The sequence below is a fragment of the Oncorhynchus mykiss genome, chromosome 23 (genome assembly GCF_013265735.2).
Source record: "Oncorhynchus mykiss isolate Arlee chromosome 23, USDA_OmykA_1.1, whole genome shotgun sequence".
Lineage (NCBI taxonomy): Eukaryota > Metazoa > Chordata > Actinopteri > Salmoniformes > Salmonidae > Oncorhynchus > Oncorhynchus mykiss.
The window spans coordinates 53116349-53129473 of NC_048587.1; the positions used below are offsets into that span (position 1 = coordinate 53116349).

The window sequence follows — 13125 nt, forward strand, 5'->3', positions numbered from 1 at the left end:
TATTATATCTAGACTGAGGAGAGAGGTGTCTGTCAATGTGTATTATATCTAGACTGAGGAGAGAGGTGTCTGTCCATGTGTATTATATCTAGACTGAGGAGAGAGGTGTCTGTCAATGTGTGTTATATCTGACTGAGGAGAGAGGTGTCTGTCAATGTGTATTATATCTAGACTGAGGAGAGAGGTGTCTGTCCATGTGTATTATATCTAGACTGAGGAGAGAGGTGTCTGTCGATGTGTGTTATATCTGACTGAGGAGAGAGGTGTCTGTCCATGTGTATTATATCTAGACTGAGGAGAGAGGTGTCTGTCCATGTCTGTTATATCTAGACTGAGGAGAGAGGTGTCTGTCCATGTCTGATATATCTAGACTGAGGAGAGAGGTGTCTGTCAATGTGTATTATACTGTATCTAGACTGAGGAGAGAGGTGTCTGTCCATGTCTGTTATATCTAGACTGAGGAGAGAGATGTCTGTCCATGTCTGTTATATCTAGACTGAGGAGAGAGGTGTCTGTCCATGTGTATTATATCTAGACTGAGGAGAGAGGTGTCTGTCCATGTCTGTTATATCTAGACTGAGGAGAGAGGTGTCTGTCCATGTGTATTATATCTAGACTGAGGAGAGAGGTGTCTGTCAATGTGTATTATATCTAGACTGAGGAGAGAGGTGTCTGTCCATGTGTATTATATCTAGACTGAGGAGAGAGGTGTCTGTCAATGTGTATTATATCTAGACTGAGGAGAGAGATGTCTGTCCATGTGTATTATATCTAGACTGAGGAGAGAGGTGTCTGTCAATGTGTATTATATCTAGACTGAGGAGAGAGGTGTCTGTCCATGTGTATTATATCTAGACTGAGGAGAGAGATGTCTGTCCATGTGTATTATATCTAGACTGAGGAGAGAGATGTCTGTCGATGTGTGTTATATCTGACTGAGGAGAGAGATGTTTGTCAATGTGTATTATATCTAGACTGAGGAGAGAGGTGTCTGTCCATGTGTATTATATCTAGACTGAGGAGAGAGATGTCTGTCCATGTGTATTATATCTAGACTGAGGAGAGAGATGTCTGTCCATGTCTGTTATATCTAGACTGAGGAGAGAGGTGTCTGTCCATGTGTATTATATCTAGACTGAGGAGAGAGGTGTCTGTCCATGTCTGTTATATCTAGACTGAGGAGAGAGATGTCTGTCCATGTCTGTTATATCTAGACTGAGGAGAGAGGTGTCTGTCCATGTGTATTATACTGTATCTAGACTGAGGAGAGAGGTGTCTGTTCATGTGTATTATATCTAGACTGAGGAGAGAGATGTCTGTCCATGTGTATTATATCTAGACTGAGGAGAGAGATGTCTGTCCATGTCTGTTATATCTAGACTGAGGAGAGAGATGTCTGTCAATGTGTATTATACTGTATCTAGACTGAGGAGAGAGGTGTCTGTCCATGTCTGTTATATCTAGACTGAGGAGAGAGGTGTCTGTCCATGTCTGTTATATCTAGACTGAGGAGAGAGATGTCTGTCAATGTGTATTATACTGTATCTAGACTGAGGAGAGAGGTGTCTGTCCATGTCTGTTATATCTAGACTGAGGAGAGAGGTGTCTGTCCATGTGTATTATATCTAGACTGAGGAGAGAGGTGTCTGTCCATGTCTGATATATCTAGACTGAGGAGAGAGGTGTCTGTCCATGTGTATTATATCTAGACTGAGGAGAGAGGTGTCTGTCCATGTCTGTTATATCTAGACTGAGGAGAGAGGTGTCTGTCCATGTGTATTATATCTAGACTGAGGAGAGAGGTGTCTGTCCATGTCTGATATATCTAGACTGAGGAGAGAGGTGTCTGTCCATGTCTATTATATCTAGACTGAGGAGAGAGGTGTCTGTCCATGTGTATTATATCTAGACTGAGGAGAGAGGTGTCTGTCCATGTGTATTATATCTAGACTGAGGAGAGAGATGTCTGTCGATGTCTGTTATATCTAGACTGAGGAGAGAGATGTCTGTCCATGTGTGTTATATCTAGACTGAGGAGAGAGATGTCTGTCCATGTCTGTTATATCTAGACTGAGGAGAGAGGTGTCTGTCTATGTGTATTATATCTAGACTGAGGAGAGAGGTGTCTGTCCATGTCTGTTATATCTAGACTGAGGAGAGAGGTGTCTGTCCATGTCTGATATATCTAGACTGAGGAGAGAGGTGTCTGTCAATGTGTATTATACTGTATCTAGACTGAGGAGAGAGGTGTCTGTCCATGTCTGTTATATCTAGACTGAGAAGAGAGGTGTCTGTCCATGTGTATTATATCTAGACTGAGGAGAGAGGTGTCTGTCCATGTGTATTATATCTAGACTGAGGAGAGAGGTGTCTGTCCATGTGTATTATATCTAGACTGAGGAGAGAGGTGTCTGTCCATGTCTGTTATATCTAGACTGAGGAGAGAGATGTCTGTCCATGTCTGTTATATCTAGACTGAGAAGAGAGGTGTCTGTCCATGTGTATTATATCTAGACTGAGGAGAGAGATGTCTGTCCATGTCTGTTATATCTAGACTGAGGAGAGAGGTGTCTGTCCATGTGTATTATATCTAGACTGAGGAGAGAGGTGTCTGTCCATGTCTGTTATATCTAGACTGAGGAGAGAGATGTCTGTCCATGTCTGTTATATCTAGACTGAGGAGAGAGGTGTCTGTCCATGTGTATTATATCTAGACTGAGGAGAGAGGTGTCTGTCCATGTCTGTTATATCTAGACTGAGGAGAGAGGTGTCTGTCAATGTGTATTATATCTAGACTGAGGAGAGAGGTGTCTGTCCATGTCTGTTATATCTAGACTGAGGAGAGAGATGTCTGTCCATGTCTGTTATATCTAGACTGAGAAGAGAGGTGTCTGTCCATGTGTATTATATCTAGACTGAGGAGAGGTGTCTGTCCATGTGTATTATATCTAGACTGAGGAGAGAGGTGTCTGTCCATGTCTGTTATATCTAGACTGAGGAGAGAGGTGTCTGTCCATGTGTATTATATCTAGACTGAGGAGAGAGGTGTCTGTCCATGTCTGTTATATCTAGACTGAGGAGAGAGGTGTCTGTCCATGTCTGATATATCTAGACTGAGGAGAGAGGTGTCTGTCAATGTGTATTATACTGTATCTAGACTGAGGAGAGAGGTGTCTGTCCATGTCTGTTATATCTAGACTGAGAAGAGAGGTGTCTGTCCATGTCTGTTATATCTAGACTGAGGAGAGAGATGTCTGTCAATGTGTATTATATCTAGACTGAGGAGAGAGGTGTCTGTCCATGTCTGTTATATCTAGACTGAGGAGAGAGGTGTCTGTCCATGTCTGATATATCTAGACTGAGGAGAGAGGTGTCTGTCAATGTGTATTATACTGTATCTAGACTGAGGAGAGAGGTGTCTGTCCATGTCTGTTATATCTAGACTGAGAAGAGAGGTGTCTGTCCATGTCTGTTATATCTAGACTGAGGAGAGAGATGTCTGTCCATGTCTGTTATATCTAGACTGAGGAGAGAGGTGTCTGTCAATGTGTATTATACTGTATCTAGACTGAGAAGAGAGGTGTCTGTCCATGTGTATTACATCTGCAGATTAGGCACTTCCCTATATTGTGCCCTTTGACCAGAGCCGTATGTGCATGACAGTATATAGAGTATAGGGTATGATTTGGGATCCGTCTCTTCTGAAGGGCTATAGCATTGCTGTCTTACCTCTGAGGTCGGTCTGAGCGCGTCCTGCCCCAGTGTGTGTGTTCTGTCGGTTCATGTGCATGGACATGCTCAGCGGAGTGTGTCTCTGTTCCTCCAGGTAGGTCACGTCCTCCAGCTGAGCCCAGCTGGTGGCTGAGGGTGTGCATGAAGCGGGCAGGTGGGGACAGAGCAGGAGAGGTGAGAAAGTAACAGTTAGCTTTGAATCACATACAGCATTATATTAGCTCATGCCAGCATCTTGAGGCGGTTTGGCTGTCAAGCCAGGGTGAGTTAGTTCACAGTAAAGGTTAGAGAGGAGGGCGGAATGGAGGGATGCAATATGGCTGTTCCATGGAACTGTCCTCCAACCCCCTCTGAATGACTGTTCCATGGACTTGCTCCCCTCCCTCTGCGGGGCTGTTCCAGATGCCACCCAGACCCTGTGGATTAATTAGCTCTGCAGCCAAATATCTTATTCAAGGAGAGAAAGCCTTCACACTGACACTGCTGTGTCTGAAGGCCAGCTCTGCGGCCACTATCTTCAATGGGATTAGAAGTGTGTGTGTTTTTTTCTTCTCTGGCCCAGCTGTGGGAGCTGCAGCCTCCAAGCCAGTCAAAACAGGAAATCTTCATGACTATAAGGGATGTCTACAACAACGTCAGACCACAGCCTCAACGGGGATGTGATGGTAACAGTAGATGTACTAATGCACTGTCCAGCCAGCCAGCTATCACAACACATTTCAGAAATAAACTGAATGCTACTGTCTCCTCTATAATGTGATGTTCACCCAATCTCCCGCTCCCTTTATGAGGAGTATTATAGACAGAGATATTATAGATATAGATATTATAGACAGAGCTATTATAGATAGGGTTATTATAGACAGGTACTATAGACAGATGTACTATAGACAGAGGTATTATAGACAGAGGTACTATAGACAGAGGTATTATAGACAGAGGTACTATAGACAGAGGTACTATAGACAGAGGTATTACAGACAGAGGTACTATAGACAGAGGTACTATAGACAGAGGTACTATAGACAGAGGTACTATAGACAGAGGTACTATAGACAGAGGTGCTATAGACAGAGGTGCTATAGACAGAGGTATTATAGACAAAGGTACTATAGACAGAGGTACTATAGACAGAGGTACTATAGACAGAGGTACTATAGACAAAGGTTTTATAGACAGAGGTATTATAGACAGAGGTATTATAGACAGAGGTATTATAGACAGAGGTGCTATAGACAGAGGTATTATAGACAAAGGTTTTATAGACAGAGGTACTATAGACAGAGGTACTATAGACAGAGGTACTATAGACAGAGGTACTATAGACAGAGGTATTATAGACAGAGGTGCTATAGACAGAGGTATTATAGACAGAGACATTATAGACAGGTAATATAGACAGAGGTATTATAGACAGAGGTGCTATAGACAGAGGTATTATAGACAGAGGTATTATAGACAGAGACATTATAGACAGGTATTATAGACAGAGGTGCTATAGACATAGGTACTATAGACAGAGATATTATAGACAGGTATTATAGACAAAGGTATTATAGACAGAGGTATTATAGACATAGGTACTATAGACAGAGGTATTATAGACAGAGGTGCTATAGACAGAGGTATTATAGACAGAGATATTATAGACAGAGATATTATAGACAGAGATTATAGACAGAGGTATTATAGACAAAGGTATTATAGACAGAGGTATTATAGACAGAGGTACTGTAGACAGAGATATTATAGACACCCCTCTCTCTCTCTCCTCCCTCCATCCATCCATCTTTCTCCTCCCTCCATCCCTCTCTCACCTCCCTCCATCCCTCTCTATCACCTCCCTCCATCCCTCTCTATCACCTCCCTCCATCCCCCTCTCTCTCCTCCCTCCCTCCATCCCTCTCTCTCTCTTCCCTCCCTCCACCCATCCCTCTCTCCATCCTCTCTCTCTCCCTCCATCCTGCTCACACTATCCCAACAGGCTTCTCTCTCATTAGGTAAAGTATCCCCCTCCCTCTCTCTCACCTCCCTCCATCCCTCTCTATCACCTCCCTCCATCCCCCTCTCTCTCCTCCCTCCATCCATCCCTCTCTCTCTCCTCCCTCCCTCCACCCATCCCTCTCTCCATCCTCTCTCTCTCTCTCCATCCTTCTCACACTATCCCAACAGGCTTCTCTCTCATTAGGTAAAGTATCCCCCTCCCTCTCTCCTCCTTTTCCACCTCCTCCTTTCTTTCCTCTCCCTTCATCTTCTCAGACAGTTCTCTCCTCCTGCACTTCAAATCTCTCTCTCATGCTCCCTTTCTATCTCTCTCTCTCTTTTTCTCTCTGATAGAAACTGTTAAAGCCTGGAGCTTTGACGTTTGTCTGCCGTGGTAGACCAGCCAATCCATGGCCTCCTCTTCTCTCACCTTTCTCTCATTCCTGGCAGAGTTCCTCTGTCTAGAGTCTATGTTCTTTTGCCCATCTTAATCTTTTATTTTTATTGGCCAGTCTGAGATATGGCTTTTTCTTTGCAACTCTGCTTAGAAGGCCAGCATCCTGGAGTCGCCTCTTCACTGTTGACGTTGAGACGGGTGTTTTGAGGACTTGTGAGGCGTCTGTTTCTCAAACTAGACACTATAATGTACTTGTCCTCTTGCTCAGTTGTGCACTGGGGCCTCCCACTCCTCTTTCTATTCTGGTTAGAGACAGTTTGCGCTGTTCTGTGAAGGGAGTAGTACACAGCGTTGTACGAGATCTTCTTGGCAATTTCTTGTGTGGAATAGCCTTCATTTCTCAGAACAAGAATAGACTGATGAGTTTCAGCAGAAAGGTTTTGTTTCTGGATGTTTTGAGCCTGAAATCGAACCCACAAATGCTGATGCTCCAGATACACAACTAGTCTAAAGGAGGCCAGTTTTATTGCGTTTAATCAGAACAACAGTTTGCAGTTGTGCTTACATAATTTCAAAAGTGTTTTCTAATGATCAATTAACGTTTTAAAATGCTAAGAGTGGATTAGCTAACACAATGTGCCATTGGAAGAAAGGAGTGATGGTTGCTGATAATGGGCCTCTGTACGCCTATGTAGATATTCCATAAAAACAACCGTTTCCAGCTACAACAGTCACGGGGAGGCAGGTAGCCTAGTGGTTAGAGAGTTGGAGTAGTAACCGACAGGTTGCAAGATCAAATCCTGAGCTGACGAGGAAAACATCTGCCGTTCTGCCCCTGAACAAGGCAGTTAACCCACCGTTCCTAGGCCGTCACTGAAAATAAGAATTTGTTCTTAACTGACTTGCCTAGTTAAATAAAGGTCAAATTAAATATATATATTTTTTACAACATTAACAATGTCTACACTGTATTTCTGTTCAATTTGATGTTATTTTAATGGACAAAAAATACATGTGCTTTTCTTTCAAAAATAAGGACATTTCTAAGTGACCCCAAACTTTTGAAAGGTAGTGTACGTTTCACAATATTTAGATGCAAACCTGACAGCTGGGAAAGAGATACAGTTCTGTGTGTTTCCTGTCCTTCATGAGATCACCAACATAAACACACTCGACATGACTGTCCTTTAAGTGTCCACGGACCATTCCCACATTCTCAAAAATAGAAATATTGTTTCATTATTCAAACTTTTGATGTCCAAGGGTCTCTCTGTGTTCCACAGTTTGCAATTCAACTGGAACACTACAGAGCATAGAGGCAGCGTATTTTATGACCGTCCATAAAACAGCCTGCTCTCCCACTCTACGAGAGAGAACACTCTGTAGAGCGGACACACTGATCTGGACCGGAACCAACCTGATCCTTCACAGGAGCGTTATGACAACCTGAAGGGAAGGCTCGTTAATACAGCTCATCTCCCATGAATGCCTCTGTTCGAATAGCAAGACAATGATACAGTAAGATCAGTCAGGAATGGCAGCCTGTTATGTAACTGACATTTTTAAGATGCATTTAGCCAGATTTTGGAGAATAAGCTATTTGAGGCATGCCATAATTGTCACAATTCGATACGCATATACATTTTCTCCGTAATGTTCCCTTCTCCTCAATGTGTTTTGGCTAAAAGCCTTTGAGGAAAATAACTCTGCACTCTGTTATTTACACACACATGCCAGGCAGTTTTCAGAACACTTGATTTTAGACTTGCAGCCTCAACATGGAGATAAGAGAACAGAATGTGGAAAATAAACATATTTTCCCCGGAATCAAACAAACGACTGTCATCATTCTCTTGCTCTGTTCAGAGAAACAGGGGGAGGAGGGACACTTCATAAGGTCACAGTCAAGGTTAATCTGTAGGTCAAAGGTCAAAGGTTAGGATATATGTGTAGGTTATATGTGACTTGTTTCAGGAAGCTAGGCGTATGTTGCGGGTCACTACTTTACAGGAGAGCTGTTTGAACGTAAACGTAAAAAAATCCAAATCGTTTTTTTGGCATCTGTAAATACGGATAAAATTGTTAAATAACCAGCATAGTTGGTTAAGCCACAGGAAAAGCCAGCGACCTTCCCGCTACATATGATTAGCTGAGATAATGAGTGGGTGTCACGCATCCCTCCGGAACTTTCATTCGCACACCTGTACCCTATTCCCATTGACTAGTACTTGTATAAGTGTGCCTTTCGGTTTCCATTAGGGTGTCGATTATTGTTACAATGTCTGTTTTATTTATTTATTTTTATTTCACCTTTATTTAACCTGGTAGGCTAGTTGAGAACAAGTTCTCATTTACAACTGCAACCTGGCCAACTGCGACCTGGCACCTGTTGGTGCGTGTGAGTACCTGTGCTGTGTGTATTGGGCTTTCGGGCCCTTGTGGATTGCGCAGGTGATTACGGGTCTCGTCCCGTGTGTTAATCATTGTGTGCGTGTGTTATTTATTTGAGGTACTCCTCGCTATTTTGTTATGGTTTCAACCCTGTGTTTTTGTATAGTGTTTGTTAGATCTTAGTCTCCGTGCCTTTACACAACACGTCGTAATTTGGGTACAATAAAAAAAAAAATATTACGCATTCCTGCGTCTGTCTCCCGAATCATTTATAACAGCGTGACAGTGGGTTGGACATGCAGAGATGTGTTTGGATTGGTCTGCCATATATACTTCTATCTATTTCAGCTGGTCTGTTTGTGTAGGTAATCCTGTCTAACGTGGCTTTAAAAAAAAGTACTGTGTAGAAACTTTTGACAAAAGATTCAACTAGTATCCATTTCAGAGCACTCTCGTCTGAGTGTGCCAGATGCCGGCTAGCTGACGTTAGATGGCTGCCTTGCTGTTACGTTCCCCAGTTTATGTGTTGTAGTTTGTGTATTTGCATGTGTTTTATTTCAGGAAATGGCTTCCTGAAATCCTCAAGCAGCTGATTGGTCGACTCCAGAGCTAATTGGAGAGCTGACCCCGCCCCCTCGTCAAGACACAGCTGTCTCCAGTTACATTCATTCTGAAGCTATATAAAAGCCAGTGTTCTGTTCAGGAGAGTGAGATTTTTGGAGGTAGGGATTGCATAGAGAGATTTTTGAGGTAGGGATTGCTGAGAGAGATTTTGCTGAGGTCATTGCAGAGCGATTGTTTGTGATAGAGATTTGCTAGAGATATTTTGCTGGGAGGTTGATTTTAGAGTGATTGATTGTGATAGAGAGATTTTGCTAGAGGTTCATTTTGGATGGGAGTTCATTGCTGGGAAGTTGGTATGTTTTTAGAGTTTGTTGCTCAGATAGAGCTTATTTGATGTACTTTATTTCTTAGTTTGTTTGTAAAATTGTTTAATATTCTGTTTAATTTGTTCCCAGGGGGAAGGGGAAGGCACCTTGGGAGTGCTTAGGCAAGAGGCCCGCGGGCATACATATACCCGTAGTATATTCATTGTCTAGGCACACTAGGTAAGACCTGGGCGGAACACCCCCTGTATTTTGGTTAGGGCACCAGGTGGTGCTAAATTAAGTAAGTGGTGGGTAGGCAGGTAAGATAGGAGAGGGGGGCTTTGAGATTTACTTTCTTTGCTTTGGTTCCGTCCAGCCCCTTTTCCCCATATTACCGTGTACAGGAATAAAGTCCTTGTAAAACGGTACCACATTCTGCCTGTTGTAATTCTTACTCGCACCTACAGTCCATACCTCTTTCGCTTCACAGGGAGTTTAGTTGTAGCAGGGGGTTGCGTTCCCTCTTCATAGAGGCGTGCGTAACACTTGCTAGTTAACATTTAGTTTATGATCTGTCTGTAGTAACGTTATCTCAGAATGCCATTTTCCATTGCTAGTTATAGCCTAATGTTAGATAGCTAACTAGCAAACATTGAACCTATTCAATCAGTTTGTATTTTGCTTTACTCTATGGATTAGGATTATGGCTCATTGTTAAGACAGCATGTCTAAACAAAAGACTCCACTTCACCAGGTGATTACATTACCCATCAAGTTAGCCAGGTCTGTCTGACTGTGGTTATGGCTATCTATTGTATAATAATGCCAAAATATTTGTATCTGGAATTTGTCTTTCAGCATCAGTAAAACTCACCCGACCTCCACCAGTCATACAAGTAGAACGGTCTAATACCTCCCATCAAAAAAAGGAGCTGGCCCAAGCAAGCACAGGTTACACCTGAAGCATGAGGACTTGTGGCGAGTGCAGCGAACTTCATCAACAACTACGCAGAAGAGCTGAAATACCTTCTATGCTCGCTCCGAGGCAAGCAACACCGAATCATGCATGAGAGCATTAGCTGTTCCGGATGAATGATCCGAATGATGAATGATTACTGACCCGTAGCACTCACGTCTGTAGCCACAAAGTGCTTTCAAAGGCTGGTTATGGCTGGACAAAAAGAACACCTATGTAAGAATAATATTCATTGACTACAGCTCAGCATTCAACACCATAGTGCCCTCAAAGCTCATCACTAAGCTAAGGACCCTGGGACTAAACACCTCTCTCCGCAACTGGATCCTGGACTTCCTGACGGGCCGACCCCAGGTGATAAGAGTATGTAACAACACATCCACCACACTGATCCTCAACAAGGGGGCCCCTCAGGGGTGCATGCTCAGTCCCCTCCTGCACTCCCTGTTCACTCATGACTGCACGGCCAGGCCCGACTCCAACACCATCATCAAGTTTGCCGATGACACAACAGTGGTAGGTCTGATCACCGACAACGATGAGACAGGCTATAGGGAGGAGGTCAGAGACCTGGCCATGTGATCAAGGCAAATAAGATGATTGTGGACTATAGTAAAAGGAGGACCGCGCATGCTCATCATCGTCCAAAAGGCTCATCATCGTCCATCATCGTCCAAAAGGCTTCTTAACAGCTTCTACTCCCAAGCCATAAGACTCCTGAATAGCTAATCAAAAGGCTACCCAGATCCCTCTTTTACGCTGCTACTCTCTGTTCATTATCTGTGCATAGTCAAATTAACTCTACCTACATGCACATATTACCTCGACTAACCGGTGTCGCCGCACATTGACTCTGTACCGGTACCCCCTGTATATAGCCACACTATTGTTATTTTACTGCTGCTGTTCAATTATTTGTTCTATATTTTACTCAACACTTACTGCTGCTGCTCTGTTTATCATCCATGCATTGTCACTTTATTTTTTGTAATATTTTTTTCCCACTTCAGTTTATTTTAGTAAATACTTTCTTAACACTTTTTTGTCTTTAAACTGCATTGTTGGTAAAGGGGTAGCAAGTAAGCATTTCACCTGTTGTATTCGGATGCATGTGACAAGTTCAATTTGATTTGATTTGAATTTGACTCACCTGCGACAGAGTTAGGGCGAGGCATGAGGCACAGAGGGATGGAGTGAGCAGACATGCTGTCCAGGTGTCTCTCTGGGATCTTGTTGAGGCTGTAGGTGGAGGCAGCCATGTTCTCGTCCACACGGTACAGGAACGAATCCATACCAGACCTCTGGCTCTGCCACAGCTTCAGGTTGCTGCCCCGTGAGAAACCCCCCTCACTGTATTTACCCCCACGCTCAGCGTTCTCAGGGTAGGTAGTCAGGGTGGCTGGAAGGAAGGAAGGAAGGAACAACCAAAGTAGAGGAGAGGGGTCAGGGGTAAGAGTGAAGGAAGGGTTGCCTTAGCCCAATATGTACTCTTAAGGGGCCTAACACAGACTGTCTCTGGAAGACAAAACAGACACATACTCCATCTAAACGTGAATCGATTCTCAATTGCGATTCGGGTTCCAGAAACATTTTTTATTTATTTCACCTTTATTTAACCAGGTATGACAGTTGAGAACAAGTTCTCATTTACAACTGCGACATGGCCAAGATAAGCAAAGCAGTACGACAAAAACAACAACACAGAGTTACACATGGGATAAACAACAGGTAGTTGGTTGGATGGGCTATTTACAGATGGGCTGTGTACAGCTACAGCGATCAGTGACCTGCTCTAACAGCCGATGCTTGAAGTTAGTGAGGGAGATATAAGTCTCCAGCTTCAGTGATGGTTGAAATTTGTTTCAGTCATTGGCAGCAGAGAACTGGAAGGAAAGGCGGCCAAAGGAGGTGTTGGCTTTGGGGATGACCAGCAGCCACCTGGAGCGCGTGCTACGGGTGGGTGTTGCTATGGTGACCAGTGAGCTGAGAAAAGGCGGAGCTTTACCTAGCAAAGACTTCTAGATGACCTGGAGCCAGTGGGTTTGGAGATGAATATGTAGCGAGGACCAGCCAACGAGAGCATACAGGTCGCAGTAGTGAGTAGTATATGGGGCTTTGGTGACACAATGGATGGCACTGTGATAGACTGCATCCAATTTGCTGTGGGTAGCGATCGGTTAAAGAGCATTCATTTAGTTTTACTAGCGTTTAAGAGCAGTTGGAGTCTTTTTCAAGGTTTGCTAACACAGTGTCCAAAGAAGGGTCAGATGTATACAGAATGGTGTCGTCTGCGTAGAGGTGGATCAGAGAATCACCAGCAGCCAGAGCGACATCATTGATATATACAGAGAAAGGAGTCGGCACGAGAATTGAACCCTGTGGCACCCCCATAGAGACTGCCAGAGGTCCGGACAACAGGCCCTCCGATTTGACACACTGAACTCTATCTGGGAAGTAGTTAGTGAACCAGGCGAGGCAGTCATTAGAGAAACCAAGGCTGTTGAGTCTGCCGATAAGAATGTGGTGATTGACAGAGTCTAAATCCTTGGCCAGGTCGATGAAGACGGCTGCAGGGTACTCTTTTCTATCGATGGTGGTTATGATATTGTTTAGGACCTTGAGCGTGGCTGAGGTGCAGCCGTGACCAGCTCGGAAATTGGATTGCATAGCGGAGAATGTACGGTGGGATTCAAGATGGTCGGTGATCTGTTTGTTCACTTGGCTCTTGAAGACTTTTGAAAGGCAGGGCAGGATGGATATAGGTCTGTAACATAAAG

General features: G+C 43.7%; 1 protein-coding gene across 1 annotated transcript in view; it reads right to left on the bottom strand.

Annotated features, from left to right (window-relative positions):
* The window catches only part of LOC110503130 (protein TANC2), a 193722-nt gene that overhangs the window by 87956 nt on the left and 92641 nt on the right, over positions 1 to 13125 (bottom strand). The window contains exons 5-6 of the mRNA XM_036960788.1: positions 11499 to 11747; positions 3730 to 3861 (exon numbers count right to left, since the gene is read on the bottom strand). Of these exons, the coding sequence (XP_036816683.1) occupies positions 3730 to 3861; positions 11499 to 11747 (381 nt within the window). The remainder of the gene's footprint in view (positions 1 to 3729; positions 3862 to 11498; positions 11748 to 13125) is intronic.